At 45.4% G+C, this 18,910-nt stretch overlaps 1 protein-coding gene across 2 annotated transcripts in view; it reads left to right on the top strand.

Annotated features, from left to right (window-relative positions):
- The window catches only part of LOC149337708 (carboxylesterase 5A-like), a 96,625-nt gene that overhangs the window by 36,253 nt on the left and 41,462 nt on the right, over window positions 1-18,910 (top strand). For both annotated transcript variants that reach the window (XR_016284420.1, XM_089553476.1), the window contains exon 5: window positions 7,177-7,449. Coding sequence is in view for 1 of the 2 variants with exons in the window: in XM_089553476.1 (XP_089409602.1) it covers window positions 7,177-7,449 (273 nt within the window). In the remaining variant the exon portion in view is untranslated. The remainder of the gene's footprint in view (window positions 1-7,176; window positions 7,450-18,910) is intronic.

Raw genomic sequence — 18,910 nt, 5'->3', positions numbered from 1 at the left:
CGTTAAACCCTAATAAACCAACTTAGCTGATCTAAGCAGTTCGCGCCGGGGATGAAAGTTGATGAAGACGATGATGTGCACAGTGCGATAGTGTGTGGCAGTTTAACACGAAGCGTGACCGGCTGCGGCGATAGCACAGTGCTTTCCTTCCAGCGAACCTGATCTGTTGGATCCGCTGCGGGTTCGATACCCAGCCGCCACAGTTTTTGTTTGTTTATTTTATTTCTGCGTGGTCAAGGTCATCCCAAGGTCAAGGTTCACACAAAGTCGGTGAGCCGGTTAGGCCTCGTGCTTTCACACTAAAACTACTGACGATACACCACCCACTTCCTTACATCATGACTGTTGGTGTCGCATTTGCTGCGCCCAGTATCACAACAAAAATTTCGATGGTCAATCTTGAAGTCTGGTGCGAGGAAGCTGCGTTAGTAGTTGTATTTACCCTAGATGATTACCTTGATGCTCTCATTTTATGAATAGTGTTACTAGCTGTGCGGAGGAGGCAGAGGGAGGGGGTCCAGGGTGCCGGTGGATGCTGCTTCAGGAGGACATCCGGCTTTCCCACTGCGGCTTTGCAATTGAATTTCGCCATAGCGTTCAATACGTAGCATTTGGAGGGGTATTAAAGGAAACTGCTTAGGTTTTAGAAATCAACGAGCTTAAGAGGGTCGAATGTGTGAAACCTGCAGGTAAAGCATGCGAAGTCTTTTTGGGCTAGGACTTGAAATAGTGAAGTAATCGCCGATTAAAATGCGGTCGACCTTCAAACTTCTCCCCAGCGCACAACGCCAGGTGGGGGGCGCATGATGATGTCTATGAAGGTATCGGTACATTTTCAACGCACAAACGCCTGCTTTGAAAGAAAAAAAAAACGCCACCGAAAGCGAACCCCGCTGAAATATGTTTGGCGACGTCTAACGCGTCAGGGCATGGTGTGGCTGACGACAGCGGCAATTTGAAATCACACCTTCTGTGACGTCACGCTGAGTTTCCCTGCACTCCTCCCTTGCATTGAGCAGAAGCGCAAAATTCAATCGTTGAATATGTCACTGTTTTAAATGCTAGTGCAAAAACACTTGGCATGCTTTACCTACAGCCTAAATAGATTTGAATCCATGAATATCGCGAAATTCTCAAAAAAGTGCTGCAGTTGCCCTTTAAGGCGAAAAGTCTCCGTTGTCGGCGGCGGCGGCGTATGTGTGTGGAGTGTGCAACTGCCACCCACGGCAGATGGCAGTTGCTACTTGGCGGATTTTCCTCTCCCTTCCTGCCACCCAGTTGACAGAGGGAAATGCTCTTCTCTCATCGACAATGTCTTTCTTTTTATTTCGTGGTTGGGACGATTGATAGGGGGCATGGTTTGTATCATGGACTACGAGATCAAATAGATTTTTATGCATTTCTTCATACTGCATGAAACTTGCATTGCCTTAGTCAGGGTGGAACCATCGGAACAGTGACGCAGGACAAGAAAAAAGGAGGAACACACACCACACCGCTGGACTTGGAACGGTATTCCGCTGGTTCCACCTTGACAACATTATGAACCAACTAGACCAGCAATTTACGCTCTTGCATTACCGTGATTACATGCGCGCATTTTACGTGAAATGTTCCAGTCGGGGGGGGGGGGGGGGGGGGGGGGCGTTATTGCCTGCGTTCTGAACGCGAGTCGCCGCTCTTTTGACTTGGTCCGGCAACCCTGCGGCAAACTGTCTGTGAACACCTCCTCGCTCACAGATACTGGCTCAGGATACGTGAGAGTGGCGGAATTAAAACCGCACATCAAATGCAAGGTTGAGCAGAAAAGCAGTTCGCACATTTGGAGCGGTCGGATGTGCAGTCCACCCATCAGGCCAGAAAATCGCCCCCTGCCCAAGAGAAAGAAACTACGAAAATGTTCGTGGTTGCAAATTACCCACAACTGCAAGCGTTCGATGTGCTAAGATCTGTATTTATTTTTTGTTTCGATACAAACTTTTCTTATGCGCCAGTGCTCACACGACGCGGTGTTTCATTTTCAAACGTGTTAAAATCACCTGAGTAAGGGCGCGACATTTGGCTATGGAACAAAAATAAAAAAGCATGAAAAAATCGAAATATGTTAGGTCTACCAGAAGGAGGATTGTAATTAATTAAAATTGACGTTGTCGACAACCTTTAATACAAGAGTTTTTCACTTCTGACCAACAAAAATTCAGTTAATTGTTGTGCTCTCTCTGTTTCTCTCTCTTTGACTTTCTCTCTGTTGGCGGCTCAGCGTCCCTCGAGCGCCAATTTAATTAAAAAACCGCCGATTAAAAAAGCCGGTTATGCATGTACAGCCGAAATCTGAGTGAATGGTATTACCTGACTGTTTTATTCAATGTTCCGAGAAAAAATGGCAGATTATTGAACTTCGCAACGGGCGAACGGCTATATGTATAGCCGAAAATTTATTATTAAGCATGAAATGCTTTTAGCCCCCGTTGTCGGCAGTGTGGTGACGTCACGCCGAGACCGAGAGCCATCATCCGGGCACTGAAATCCACTTATCCGGGCACTGAAATCCACTTATCCGGGCACTGAAATCCACTCATCCGGGCACTGAAATTCATTCATCCGGGCACTGAAATCCACTCATCCGGGCACTGAAATCCACTCATCCGGGCACTGAATTCCAGTCATCCGGGCTCTGAAACGAGAACATCCGGGCACCGTACGAGACTTGACGAAATTTCACGAGACTCTGTAAGCCCTCCTACGCGACCGGCATGCAAGCGCCGGTTGGTCTCCAAAGGAGTCACAAAAAAATAACTGCTGCCAGTGCCTTCTCAATGTTTATCAAGATATCAGTCGCTGTGCGTTTGATAATGCACGGAATTATAATTTCCGATTTCTAATAACGCGTGCAAAAAGCACATAAATGCCACGATACACTTCGTTGTCATACGTGAACTCTTAGGGGCTTCGCGCATCGAAGCAAAGCCGCGCAGGCGCACAGGGGCCCGGGGGAGAAGCGCTGCGTTCAAAGGGCAAGGCATCGCGCCGAACGGGTGGTGGCGTTCCTCCCTTCCATTACGGTGTGGTTCGGGTGTCCACCGAGATGGGAGAGAATTACTGCGCCATTTCCTTTCCTCAAAAAACCTTGCGTTCAAATGGCAAGGCATCGCGCTGAACGGGTGGTGGCGTTCCTCCCTTCCTGTACGGTGCGGTTCGGGTGTCCACCGAGATGACATTAGGCCCGTAAACATTTCATGCTTACTCTACTCTCGGTTACGGGAGAGGTGTTTTAAGCATGAAATGCTTTTAGCTCCCGTTGTCGGCAGTGTGGTGACGTCACGCCGAGACCGAGAGCCATCATCCGGGCACTGAAATCCACTCATCCGGGCACTGAAATCCACTCATCCGGGCACTGAATTCCAGTCATCCGGGCACTGAAATCCACTCATCCGGGCACTGAAATCCACTCATCCAGGCACTGAATTCCAGTCATTCGGGCTCTGAAACGAGAACATCCGGGCACCGTACGAGACTTAACGAGATTTAACGAGACTCTCTAAGCCCTCCTACTCGACCGGCATGCAAGCGCCGGTTGGTCTCCAAACGAGACAAAAAATAACTGCTGCCAGTGCCTTCTCAATGTTTATCAAGATATCAGTGGAGCTGTGGGTTTGATAATGCACGGAATTATAATTTCCGATTTCTAATAACGCGTGCAGAAAGCACATAAGTGCCACGTTACACTTCGTTCTCATACGTGATCTCTTAGGGGCTTCGCGCATAGAAGCAAAGCCGCGCAGGCGCACAGGGGCCCGGTGGAGAAGCGCTGCGTTCAAAGGGCAAGGCATCGCGCCGAACGGGTGGTGGCGTTCCTCCCTTCCTTTACGGTGCGGTTCGGGTGTCCACCGAGATGGCAGAGAATTACTGCGCCATTTCCTTTCCTCAAAAAAACCTTGCGTTCAAATGGCAAGGCATCGCGCTGAACGGGTGGTGGCGTTCCTCCCTTCCTGTACGGTGCGGTTCGGGTGTCCACCGAGATGACATTAGGCCCGTAAACATTTCATGCTTACTCTACTCTCGTTTACGGGAGAGGCAGAGATTTTTTACATTTAAACTATTCCTCGATGTAGAGGCAGAAGCTCACAGTACCGCATCTGCGAAAAAAAAAAAACAATAAAGCCTGACTCTTACTCCGTGCAACGTTTTCTTTGGAATGGAGAGAAAGCTAGAAATCGTATGCTTTCTAAGCATAGTCGTTATTAAAGACGTATTTCTAATACGACTGAGGACTGTCTGTGTTGAAGCCCATGGCAATAAACCTGGACGGCGCTTCAATTACCCCTAGGTTGTGGTGGTTGTGTGGAACGTTTATAAAAAAAGGTTTATGTAAAACATTTCATAAGTCCTGGGCCTTGGTGACGAGGATGTGTTTCAGGGCGAAGTCCCAGGAGGCGCGCCAGATTGGCCACGGTGGGGGAAGGTAGTGCTCTTTTTACGCATGTGCGTGTGAACTGCTTGAGCAGTGAGGTGAGGAAATGTAACCGTAAAAATAAAATTCGGCTCCTGTATGAAGCATATTAAATTGCTTTCGGTGAAGGACGCGAGCTTGACGGATCGATAAGGTTGGGTGTGACGGTGGGAAATCAGCTGAGTCGAGTTTTTGCTGCTTGTGGTATTCGTGTACAGTGAGTTTGTACACCCCGACTTTGTCAACACTCCAGCAGAAAACATGCCTTCTCCACGCTCTTCCAGCCGTCCTCAGCTTACACAGGGAGAGACAAAATCATCCGCCTGCCCAGCTCACACGGTGGGCGTTGGATACGATAGACACCCCTACGCACTCATATCTCTTTCGCAGACCCACAGGAGTCTCCGATCTACCCACTTATCCTCCGCCTCGGGTCCATTCTACGCAGCATGTCCGCAAACACATACACACCCTTCCGAGCGTGATAGGATTAGAAATAATCCCGCGCAAGTACTCATTCTCGTTCATAGATTTATAGATCGAGTCCTGATCCTCTTAATCACGCAATTGCGTAGCGGTTAAGCATAGTGCCCCGGCCCCGCCAGGTGGCTGTTTCAAACACAACCACTAGTGAAGCTAGTTATCCTTAGTTTACCCTCCCCGCACTCCCTAAGGCATATCTTTGCAAGATAGTTCTTTGTGAGGCTATCTCTTGATCAGTGCCCTGATGCGGAGTGCCGCGGTGGCCATGAGGCAAATAGCTTGAATTTCCTTGAATTTGTTTCATTGCCACCTATCATGTGGCAGGTGTCCAACAATTTGGTAGGCACGTTGCCACCTGCTCATTATGGCGCATGGGCCACCTGCTATTTCGTCACACGAGAGGACAGATGCTGGCTTTTTTCGCTAACGGGACCTCTATCGCTTTGGCATCAAAAACAGCTCCGTTGATTACAACGAATTTTCTCGGCCAGACTTGTGCAAGAAGCATCGATAAATAGTGCCGGCTACACCTTGAACATAACAACCGCTCAGGATAGCAATGTGCCAGGCGGCCAGATGCACCTTCCAGCGGCTGAATACGTGCCGGAATGACGCAATTGCGAATTGTTGTAGCTTTGCCTTTGCTGTCAGGAAACTATGTCGAAGAAATAGGTCCGCTTCAGATCCAAAGATTGCTGTGCGTTTGTCGTGCCCTTTTGTAACAAGTACCCTGTCATTCGAGTATCATACGGACGCCTAGTTAGACCGGTGCGTCGAATGTTTTACTCAGCAAAGATATGATTGTGAAGAAATAAAACTACGCAGGAGACAGGACACAGAAAAGATGCAGACAGGACGAGCGTAGACTAACAACTGATTTATTGGACGAAAAAACGACCTTCCTTCAAGAGCAACGCATGCACAACCAAACTTAACGGCCAAAGCAAAAGTACACAATCTAATCAACCCAAAAAGTCAAGTTCCTTCTGATACAGGTGAATTGATGCCTCGCTAACACATTTTTCCGCACCGTATCTAGCAATTTGCCAGGCTTCAAAAATCTCGCGTGCCTTCCGGTCCTTCGCGCAGCCTATAATCTTCGTTTGCTTGAAAAGCGGCGTACAAAATACTTTTTTCTTCTTGTCATTGATCTTACAAGACTGGCAGTGCCTTGCTAAATGCTGCCCACCGTGCTGGCTCAAAGAGTAATTGTGCTCCTGAAGGCGTTTATTAATGCAGCGCCCCGTCTGCCCTACATAAACGGAACCACAGCTGAATGGGATCTCGTAGATTAGTCCCATCTTACAGGCTACAAACTTAGGTCTGTGGTTTACTCCGCACCCTACTTTCTTTTGCAGGTTATTGTTAGTTAATCGGCATAAACGAGACAGTTCACGCTCGTCCTGTCTGCATCTTTTCTGTGTCCTGTCTCCTGCGTAGTTTTATTTATTTCTTCAGAATGTCTTACCAACTAGCCTCTCATCACACACTCGTAGAAGATATTATTGAATAGAGTGCAATGAAATGTCTATGCTTGGAAATCTGCTATTAAGATAAGTTGTTGGGCGAGTTGGTGAATGAACATTATAAAGGACCACCGCGCAAAAAGAGAGGGACAGAATTCAACGGACACACACGAGCTCAGGAGGGCAAGCTGCCGGGTTAGTTGGTGATGCGTTTTCTGAAGAAGCTAACGCAAAAAACGGACAAGGGATAGAAAGAAAGGACCAAGGATATTCATGAGCGCTACTACCAAATATTTAGGGCAAGATTTGAGAAGACCACGATTCTTGGCGAGAGCGGAAATGATAAGGCTAGGCTGCTTCTAGAGGCTTATTGAATCAAAAAGTTGTCCGAGAGTTTGTGAGTGACACATCAGTTGACGTTTATTGTGCTGAATGCGCTTTTTTAGACTCATTTTTTTTTGTAACTTGTTGCTAGACTTCTGTGCCTTTTCTGCCCTCTCTACGCGCATGCTCGCCGTTTCTCCTTTTTATACGCCTTGTACGACCGCATGATTAAACAGTTGCTATAGCGCTTGTGAATGTCTTATGTGTCCTTTCTTTCTGTCCCCTTTCCGTTTTTTGCGCTAACTTCTTCAGAAAACACACGAGCTCTTCAGCGCTCGTATGTGTCTGCTCTGTTATGTCCCGTTTTTATTGCGCTGCGTTCCTTCATAATGGAAACCCGGTGTTTGGACGATCCCTGTGATTCCCGTGCGCGATGCTCTTCCGTGCAAGCAGGCAGACCGCTCGGAGCCCTTCCGTCAGCTGGCCGATGCGCTGCACTGCAATTCGACGGAGAAAAGCGCGTGGCTGCCCTGCTTCCGCGCCGCTCCCGTGGAGCAGCTACTGGCGGCGTCACGCGCTTCGCGGCAGCCCATGCGCTTCGCCCCTCGGCTCGACCTCGACACGCTGCTGAAGCCTGCCGCTGCGTGGCCTCACACCGTGCTAGCGGGATCGGACTCGGCGGACGTGAGGACCTTCTTCACCGATACCATCCTGCCGCTGGCGAAGGTAGGAGTGATCGCGAAGGAAGAAGGCGACAGCGGGAATGATTTGAAGGGCCAATGTGCTCCAGAAGCATCATGAAGCGTGTAATGGATCCGGAGACACTAAGCGGAGGACGAATGTCTCGTGTTGTCCGTTTATCGCTGCGTGTGCGCTGTTGCACTATACGTTTCATGATGCTTCCGAAACCAAGGAAGCATGCGAAATTAAAATTTTCTGAATGAACGGTGCTCATTATGGAAGTAAAATATGCAATTGATTTCCTACCGTTGTTTCTCACTGTAAATTTTCACCCAATTTTCCCGATTTCTCTTTTAATTATCTAGTGATTTCCTAGCAATGGTATTGGTCTATGCAAATTTTAGGATGGTGGGAGTTTTTCTCGTGACATGTTACCGGCCTCTGAATAGCTCTTCGCATTTCTAGAAAAGAAGCTGTAATAGCTTAGCTAAAGCAAAGTTTAATACAACATAATACAACATTTTGGGCGAGTTGGTTACCTACATTCATTATTACAGCGCAACGACGGCACAAAACAACAGGGGGACACAACCGCGCTGTTGTGCCCCCCTCTTGTTTTGTGCCGTCGTTCCGCTGTAATAATGAATGTAGCAAAGTTGGGGGGGGGGGGGGGTACGACGGCAGCCCTGTAAGCCATAAGCATTACATGCGGTGCTTTCGGTGGAGCCAAAGCTCCAAAATACTGTGTTTCGCACACGGAAGGCAATAGCACTTTGCACTTAATGCGCTGCAGCTAGCGATGTGCGGTGGACAACACCTGATTAATCAATAGTTAGGCATTCACAGCCCATCAGCGCCACCACAAAAGCCTGCTCTTCACCCGTCATCCTCTGGATCTGTCTATAAATATAGTCCCCCTTCATCGCTTTAAATTCGCGAGGCATGACGGCTAGGTTACCGACACTGTTCAGTTCAGTTCAGTTCAGTTCAGTGCATTTATTTCAGTCATGTACAATGGCTGAGGAGAAAGGAAAAAAAGCCGCGCACGCGGCTTGACAAAGCTCCCATCTCCCGTAGCGGCTTGGCACGGCGATGACAGGCAGCAGTAAAACAATAACAAGAGAATGCATGAAATAACAAATATGTACAATATCTTCATAACAGATCACCAGAATAGTCTCGGTACTGTTACACACACGCAAATGATAGTTTAATCACAGCACATAGATACTTAGTTTATTTTACAGTTGGATATGATTCATTGTTTTGTAAGAACATATTTCTGACAGCGTTATATGAAACGGAAAGAATGGATTTATTAGTGAAAGCATTTCTATTAAGGAAAGATGGCAACACATACCTGAGAGTTTGAAAACCGTAATTTGTGCGTGGACAAGGTACATACCAATATTCGTAGTGTCTTGTGTTGTGAACAGTGGCATTTTCCCGTAGATTCGCAAGGTCAGCAAAAAATGTGGTGTCACTATGTACCTGAGATTTGTACTGCTGAATTACACGGTACTGATGAATAACCCTTGCATCCATAATGCGGTATTTTGCAAATAGAGCACTCGTATGTGCTAAGTATGTGGCACCCGCAATTGCTCTGACTGCATTTTTTTGTAATGTCAAAACCTTGTGAATATTAGTTTGCGTCGTTGTACCCCAAACCAAATGACAATATTTAACATGAGAGTCAAAGAGGGCATGGTAAATAACAAGTTTTGTCCTAGTAGGTATCATGCACTTTAACCTTCTGAGTATGCCGACAACGCGAGCTAGCTTACTCTCCATTTGCTCGATGTGGTAGTCCCATAGCATAAATTCATTGAAGTGAACGCCAAGTGTTTTTACAACATTAGTTATTTCTATTATATTACCACCCAATACTAAATCTGTATGTACAGCCCATTTGACATTTTTAGCTCTAAAAAATATCGCCTTTGTTTTCCGTGTGTTTATTAGTAGGGAATTTTTTTCAGACCATGAGTTAAGTTTGCCCAACACGCTATTAGCCTTTTCTACTATATCATTCGCGTTGGTGCCGGACAGAAATAAAGTAGTGTCGTCAGCGTAAATTACGTATTCTGTTTCGGAGTCAATCTGTACTAAATCATTAATATATACATTAAATAATAAGGGACCAAGGATACTACCTTGAGGTACACCATGCTTTATTTTATTGTAAGTAGAGCGATGATTATCTATAGAAACGTACTGATATCGGTCAGTTAAATAGCTGGTGATAAGAGATAGTGCTTTGTTCCGGACACCGTATGCAGAAAGTTTAAGAAGAAGAGTTTCGTGATGAATCCTATCGAAGGCTTTGGAGAAGTCTATGTATATTCCAAGGGTTATTTGTTTACATTCAATATTATTTAAGATTAGTTCTTTTTGCTTCAGGAGAGCCATTTCAGTAGAGGACTTAGGTCTAAATCCAAACTGTCTTGGAGTTATCACGTTGTATTTTTCAAGAAAATTGGAAAGTCGTAGATGTATTGTTTTTTCCAAGCCCTTAGAAAAAATAGGCAATATAGACACTGGTCTATAATTACCAAGATCGTTTTTCGAACCACCTTTATAAAGAACAACTACTTTTGCTATTTTCATGTCCGAAGGGAAAATGCATGTCTCGGCAAATTCCGGTTGGCCCCGAACAGCATCCGAGGCTCGGGACCATTTTGCTCAGTTTCGAAAGATGATCAACACATCGCTCACCTCCCCCGAGCGACGTGCATTGCAGGGCATTCTCGCTTTTCGTGCCACGTGTTCGATTTTACCCGTACGCGATCTCCTTCATATTTGCCAGTTTCTCGCATGTACCGTAAAACAAGCACGGGGAATGCCGATCCCATTCGATTTTGCGGCCGAACGCAAAATCATTCGCGATCATGTGGTCAAGAGATGCGGCAGGACGGAGTCACTAGGGAGTCTTCCATTTTCGTGGGCTTTGGCCATAATACTAGTGTGGAGTAAAGGCCATTCAAGGCGATCTGACGTTGGTTATCGTCGCTTCAATGCGGTCCCAAAGAAGAACGTGTACCCATTCACGTAATGGCGACGCTGTGGACCCACCTCATCCTGGTTTGGTTTGGTTTAAGGGGTTTGACATCCCAAAGCGACTCAGGCTATGAGAGACGCCGTAGTGGAGGGATCCGGAAATTTCGACCACCTCCTGGGGTTCTTTAACGAGCACTGACATCGCACAGTACACGGGCCTCTAGAGTTTCTCCTCCAAAGAAATTCAACCCCCACCGCCACGTCATAAGCGTATACTTCTCATCCGTTGATCTCCGATCTTTGTACTGGCAACTACTTATGCATCCGTAAGACCGAGAAAAAAGCGCCTTTGTGGCTCCCGATGGCGTCTTCGAATTCAACGTAATTCTGTTCGGCTTGTGTAATGCAGCTGCGACGTTCGAGCGTTTCATGGATACGGTCCTCCGTGGATTAAAATGGGATACGTGCATGTGCTGTTTGGATGACGTCGTAATCTTTGGGAAGACCTGTTTGGAGCACAATGATGCCTTGGTATGGTTCTCAGCGCCATCAGCAAGGCTGGACTCGTCTTAAATTCCAAGAAGTGCCGCTGAGGGGAGTAGCAAACTCTCCTTTTTGGATTCCTAGTGGATTAGGAGGGAATCAAGCCTGATACGCAGAAGCTTGCTGCAGTTCGTGGTTTTGAAAAACGAGAAACCCTGAAAGGCTTGCGATAGTCTGTGTAGACTATTTCACAAGGTGCGTGGAAACAGCAGCCTCTGTATCAGCGAAGGCAAGTGATGTATCATCTTTTCTGCTGCACGCTATTATCCTTCGTCGTGGTGCTCCTCGTGTTATCATCAGCGACCGTAGACGGCAGTTTACTACTGGCGATGTCGAAGTCCTACTTCTGGAGTGCGGCTCCAGCTCCCGCTAATCCACGTACAAACACCCACAGACTAACGGCCTTACACAGCGCACAAACTGCACCCTGACTGACATGCTGTCCATGTATGTACCATCGGACCACCGGAAGTGGGACGCCGTGCAACCATGGTCTTATACATGTATAGCCAACAGAAGCGTCGACGAAGTCTGTGCAGTGTACGGGAGAACTTATGGTGACCCGACGGAATGTCGTCGTGCCTGTCGTCTTATTTCCGTCGCTTTTATTCCATGTTTTGCACGGCTGCTCAGTTCTATTCTGCATAGAGACTTGCAATTTGTGTGGACACCCGAGTGTGATTCGCCTTTCAAACAGCTGAAATCGACTCGGACTTCGGTTACTCTCGCAGAAAAGCGCGAAGCCAAACACCCCTCAAATTCCTCCTCCCCGCTAGATATAGGTGTCAACGAATGGTGCTACAAAGCCGTAATACTGCAGGCGCAGAGCCCAACGCACCAGACGACCAGTAGGACCGTGCAGGCCTATGAGCCACCATAGGAAATCATGATCGGTCACGATCATGAACGAACGTTCATACAGGTATGGCGAATTTGTGGACAACAAACACGACACCTAAGCATTCCAATTATGTTACAGTGTAGTTGCTCCCGGAGTTTGTTAATGTGCTACTGGCATACGCAATAACGTGTTCGGCACCGTTGTGAATCTGGACAAGTACCGGCCAAGACCGACATCACTGGCATCAGTGTTGATCTCTGTGGCAGCGGTAGGATCAAAATGGGGAAAAGGGGCGCCGAAGTCCGAGTCGATTTCAGCTGTTTGAAAGGCGAATCACACTCGGGTGTCCACACAAATTGCAAGTCTCTATGCAGAATAGAACTGAGCAGCCGTGCAAAACATGGAATAAAAGCGACGGAAATAAGACGACAGGCACGACGACATTCCGTCGGGTCACCATAAGTTCTCCCGTACACTGCACAGACTTCGTCGACGCTTCTGTTGGCTATACATGTATAAGACCATTAAATAAGATGTAGCAAGCTGTCCTCAGTATCAACGTCTAATGCCAAGCACAGACCTTCCTGCAGGCCTTCTACAGCTGGTAAAGCCACCATCAGCGCCGCTTAAAAAGGTTGGCGCGCCCTTCTTGGCCCACTTTCCAAGTCTTCAGAAGGACGCCGCTGGGTTATAGTCTGTGTAGACTATTTCACAAGGTGCGTGGAAACAGCAGCGTCTGTATCAGCGAAGGCAAGTGATGTGTCATCTTTTCTGCTGCACGCTATTATCCTTCGTCGTGGTGCTCCTCGTGTTATCATCAGCGACCGTAGACGGCAGTTTACTACTGGCGATGTCGAAGTCCTACTTCTGGAGTGCGGCTCCAGCTCCCGCTAATCCACGTACAAACACCCACAGACTAACGGCCTTACACAGCGCACAAACTGCACCCTGACTGACATGCTGTCCATGTATGTACCATCGGACCACCGGAAGTGGGACGCCGTGCAACCATCGTGACCTTCGAATGCAACGTCGCGAAGCATGAAGTCACTGGGTATTCTCCTTTCTACCTCCTCTACATCAGGATGCCGCGTGGGTTCCTGGACATCGTTTCCTTCTCGTTTCCCAAAGACATTTCCACCTACTAGTTATTACGTCGCGCTTAAGAAGCTTGGCCACTGGCCCTCTTGCGCAATTGTTTTAACTCCGATGGAAAAAGTTTTATGACGAGCGCCACGTTGCGGTTACATACGCCCCAAGAGATTTCCTTTGACTCTGGACGCCAGTGCGGAAGCGATGTTAGTGCCAGAAGTTTTTGCTTAGAGATTGTGTCCCTTTCGTCGTTGTGAGTCAATATAAACTACGCCAATGCCAAGGCTACCGCAGAGGTTCGCCGCTCCCGCAAGACCCAGGTAGTCCCGGAAGACACAACAGCGAGCGATCTAGGAGCGAGCGCATCGACCAAGGCCTTACCGCTTCTGCATTTCTTTGCAGGCTGTGTGCACCTAAGGGACGAAACGTGCTGCATTGGAACGCTATCTGCTTTTCCGGAGGACTCCGCTGCTTCGGTGGCCTAATCTTCCGCGTCAGACCCTATCTACGCGCCTGCGCACTGAATGGACAGCCTGGACTTCCACCTATAAATTGTCCTACCAACATCGGAAAAGACACACAACAGCGAGCGATCTAGGAGCGAGCGCATCGACCAAGGCCTTACCGCTTCTGCATTTCTTTGCAGGCTGTGTGTACCTAAGGGACGAAACGTGCTGCATTGGAACACTATCTGCTTTTCCGGAGGACTCCGCTGCTTCGGTGGCCTAATCTTCCGCGTCAGACCCTATCTACGCGCCTGCGCACTGAATGGACAGCCTGGACTTCCACCTATAAATTGGCCTACCAACATCGGAAAAGACACACAACAGCGAGCGATCTAAGAGCGAGCGCATCGACCAAGGCCTTACCGCTTCTGCACTTCTTCGCAGGTGTGTAGCATTCATTTACAATTCATAAGCATTCATAGCATTTGCTACTCGCTCAACGCCTTGATCGCTCGCTGTTCACAATGGGTGAGAAAGCACCCACGTCAATCAAAGAACTGTTGAAATATGTGAATGAACAAAATGCTGATTTTAAGAAGGAAGTAGATGAATTGAAACAAAGCATCAGTTTTATGAGTGACACCTTTGAAGCCCTTCGCACGACAAGGGACGAACTTGAAGCCCTAAAGAAAGAGCACACGGCTCTAAAACAAGAAAAAGAGTTACTTGCACAATCGCTAGCAGACACCAAGAAAGAACTCGTAGAGCTAAGGCAGTTCGCGCATAGCTCAGAGCAAAGAATAACAAGTCTGGAGCAGTATTCCAGAAATAAAAATATCGAGCTGAAAGGCATACGGTCTACTGAAAATGAAAGCGTGACAGACTTGGTAAAGAAAATCGGGGATGCCTGCGATGAACAAATCGATGAAGATGACATTGAAGTTTGCCATCGCGTTACCAGAAAAGATGGAGGGTGCCCAAACATAGTTGTCCAGTTTCGGGCACGGGCCAAGCGCGATGCACTCCTTTCAAAATCCCGCACAAAGCACATCCTTACCTCTGACATTGGTCTTTCGGCCAGATCACCCATCTATGTTAACGAGCACCTGTGTCCGGCCCTTAAAAAGCTTCTGGGACAGACCGTTGCCAAAAAGAAGGAAATAGGTTGGAAGTATGCGTGGGTAAAGGAAGGCAAAATACTTGCTAGGAAAACCGAGACATCGAACGTGCTTCGTGTGACTTGCCCCGAGGATCTAGATAAAATGCAATAATCAGCATTTCTGATTCTGGCTATCATCCCTATCATCAAATATGGCTATGAGTAACATTGCACTAGCACCATCAGCCGTAACAGATCTTTATTCAGCTAAAAGAAATGTCATGTCATTCTTTCACTTGAACACTCAATCCGCCAGGAACAAGCAAGATGAACTGCATGCATTATTTTCTTGTTTTGGTTTTTCATATGACGTCATCATGCTTACCGAAACTTGGTATCAGGACGACTACGACATACTCAATATTTCTGGTTATCGCACATTTTATTTAAACCGCTCTGAGAAGAAAGCTGGTTGTGTTCTGCTGATGTTAAAAAATTTTTTTGATGGTGATGTATGTCAGCCCTACGCTCGAAGTAGAAGGATGGATAACTGGGCGAGTTTGTACTGATACATCACGATGCTCCCACGATGCTCGAAGTAGCACTGATTTTGAAATACTAACCGTAGTGTCTAATAGTAACCTTTTCGCCGTTGTATACCGTCCGCCAACTGGTTGCACATCCGCTTTTTTTGAATTTCTGGAGGAGTTTTTGAGCTGGGCAAATGAAAATAGGTACAACATAGTAATAGGAGGAGATATAAACATTAATATGCTGCAGGAATCAGGGTACCAGTGTGAGTTATTATTAACAGTCTTGGAGTCAAATGCCTGTACTAATCTAATTACTGCACCTACTCGAATACAAAATGATTCTAGTACACTGATAGATGTTTTTATCACTAATCTGTGCCCTGACAATACTACCTCAGGAGTTATTGGTGCACAAATCAGCGACCACTTGCCAATTTTTCTTTTTACTGAGGCAGGTATTGAAACCAAACCTTTTAATGATCGTCAGTCTGTAGTATTTCAAGATATAAACCCATTTACGTTAGAAGAATTTCAGAAGGAATTGATGCAGATTGATTGGGGAGTGGTATACGAAATATGTGACCCTGATCACGCTTATGCCGCCTTCATAACTTTGGTCAAATCTTGCTACAACAAATGCTTTAAACACAAAAAGATACAGACCAAGAAATCGAGAAAGCCCTGGATTACCAAAAGCATGTTAAAAATGATCAAACGGAAAGACTCACTTTACAGGCATTTCTTGCAAACGCGGGAACTAGATGATTTTAAGACGTTTAAAAAATTTAGAAATAAACTGACTGCAGTTCTTAGGCAAGCGAAAACGCATTACCTTCACAATCTTTTTAACACGGAAGTAGTAAAACGTAGCGACATCCTTTGGAAGAGACTTAACACAGTACTCGGCAGGAATAACACAAACGAAGACCACATTCCGGATATAGCTGTGAATGGTATCTTAAAATCTGGAACATCTTTAGCTAACTCGTTTAATTCCTTTTTCACAACATCAATTGACAGTCGACATGATTCACATAGCCTAAGATATATCAGAGATACAACTTGTGATAGCGCATTTTTGGAGCCTACCTGTGCCGATGAAATCCAAAACACGTTCCTAAAGTTCCGTAACAGCAGGTCCCGAGATTCCGATGATTTACAAATCGGACCAGTAAAGTACGTCATACATATCCTAGCTCCCGTCCTTACGCATATCTATAATATCTGCTTTACGCAAGGCATATTTCCTGAAGCAATGCAGCTAGCAAAAGTAAACGTTCTTTTTAAAGGTGGCGATAAAAAAGTAATGTCCAACTACAGACCAATATGTATCCTTCCAGTATTCTCAAAAGGCATAGAAAAGTTAATGACAGGATGACTACATTTTGTGATAAACATAACATACTGACGAATTCTCAATTTGGATTCCGCAAAGGTCATTCAGCAGAGTTGGCACTTTTAACCCAAAAATAACTAATTTTGAAGGCAATAGAAAACAAACTTTTAACTCTAGGTTTTTCTGTTGACTTTTCAAAAGCATTCAATAGCATTAATCATAAAACATTATTAATAGGGGTGTGCGAATATCAAATTTTTCGAATACGAATCGAATACGAATACTTGATTCCGAATATCGAATCGAATATCGAATAATCAATGACAGACGCATTTAACCACTACCAAACATTTATTTGAGCACCTAAGAACATCACAGTTCAACTATCGATCATTAAATGAACACAAAAGCTGTGTGTGGCTGCACAAAAAGTATCAAAGTCTCGAACATTATTCTTAGAAGAGTGGAAATATCAGAGAGGATGGCTAGTACACAGCATTGATTAAGGATAGCTTGCCATCAGCACAAAAGCACGTTGCTGGGATGAACATAAAAGGTTGTCGTGAAGGAAAACCCGCTGCTCCACATGGTCAGGCAGAAGTAGTTCCCTTCTAGCTGAAACGACTCCTCCAGCCCCAGAAAATGCCCTCTCACTTGGCACTGACCTGACACGTATTGCGAGGTACTTTATGCACAGCTCTGACTATAGCAGCTTCGCAGGTATAGCCACAAAAAAGCTCAACAGCGCAGTCAGCTACGGCATGGCCCTTGGAGGAAGGAAAAATTCGAAGGAAAAATTTTCCTTCATCCATGCGCATTGCTCTGGGCGCCGCCATGTGGTTATGTCTCTGTCGATAGGGCTTGCGGACCGAAATGAACGCCGGTGCTCACAATGAATATTCGGCTAGATACGAATATTCGCGTCGGGTCAAATATTCGAAAGAACACGAATACTTGGATTTTGGAATCGAATTCGAATACTAAAAATATAATATTCGACATATATTCGAAAATTTCGAATATTCGCACACCCCTAATTATTAAAGAAACTTGAGCTTTATGGGTTTAGAGGAGTATTTCTAGATCTACTGAAATCATACCTACAGCATCGCAGCCAGCGGATTATCATCAACACTTACACCTCTGACATCATGGAAATTAATTCTGGGATACCACAAGGAAGTATTCTTGGGCCCTTACTGTTTAATCTGTACATTAACGACATCACAAACATTGATAATACTGCGAAATTAATTGAATATGCTGACGATGCTAGCCTGTTTTTACTTCTTCCGAACCTGTTGCAATAATTTCACGCTGCAATAATTTCACGCCACGCTGCAATAATTTCCTAAGTAAATTACACGAATGGAGCACATTCAACTCACTTTCTATTAATAGCACTAAAACTAAGGCCGTGTTATTTCGAGCGAAAAATAAAAACACCTTCATTAACAGTGACCTCGTTATAGGTACATCGACCATTGAACTTGTTCTGTACATAAAAAGTCTTGGAATTATATTTCACGCACACCTAACATGGAATAATCACGTCCAACTCATTCTTAAAAAACTAGCGAAAGGTGTTGGCATATTAACAAGATTACGCTTTTTCTTACCACGGGCCATTAAGGTGCTAATATATAATTCACTATTTTTATCGCATATTAACTATTGCCACCTGGTCTGGGGTACCACCAACGCAACTAACATTACTAAGCTGTTATTATTACAAAAGAAAGCTGTCCGTGCAATTGCTAAGGCACCGCGCCTCGCTCACACAGAACCACTTTTTAACAGACTTTCCATAGCCACCATGAATTCCATATACAATGACTTACTCCTTAGGCGATTTATAGAAAGCAAAAAACAGGGTAACAATTTATTTCAAGAGCTATCTAACCTCACAAGAAATACTAACGTTTACGATACCCGGCATAACGAAACATGGTACATTCCAAAAACACGAACTAACTACGGAACCCAGGCACTAAGTTACAGACTGCTATCATTACTCAACTCACTTGGCAACATTACATGATCTTTGTGTCCAGCGATAAATATCTGTGTGGTAAACTTTTTCATACTGTTTGATTTGAACTGTTGTAATTTGTGATAGTTTTTTATTTTCCAAAATTCTGTTTTGCATTTTTTGATTGCTACTTCGTATTGCTATGTTGAATTGTATAGTAAACTATTAATAAGCATTCTTATTGTAAAATATCTTAATCACTTGTATTCCAAATTGACTTTCTTAATAACCCTCATTGCTACTTCATACTCCTATGTCTAATTGAATACTAAACTGTGTTTTTTAAAGGTGATCTTTGTACCATTTCCTAATCGTTGCTGTTGTCAAATAGTGTTTGTTACCAGAATTCATAACATATGTAGCCTTTATTAATAGGGAACATGGGCCCTGTCAAGCTGCGCTTTTTCCGGCTTTTTGCCCATGTTCCCGACATTGTGTACACATGATGTCATTTTATCGAGTTATAAATCATCACACATTATGCGAGTTCAAGGAACGCTTATCTATTGTTAACTGGGAACATGTTTTTGAGGAAAGCGACCCTGATGAAGCATACGAAAAATTTTTAGAGATTGTTACTGACA

Source organism: Amblyomma mixtum, chromosome 7 (genome assembly GCF_055824585.1).
Source record: "Amblyomma mixtum isolate Tamu chromosome 7, ASM5582458v1, whole genome shotgun sequence".
NCBI classification, from domain to species: Eukaryota; Metazoa; Arthropoda; class Arachnida; order Ixodida; family Ixodidae; genus Amblyomma; species Amblyomma mixtum.
Note: the sequence above shows the minus strand (reverse complement) of the source record. Positions and strands in the feature narration are given on the sequence as shown.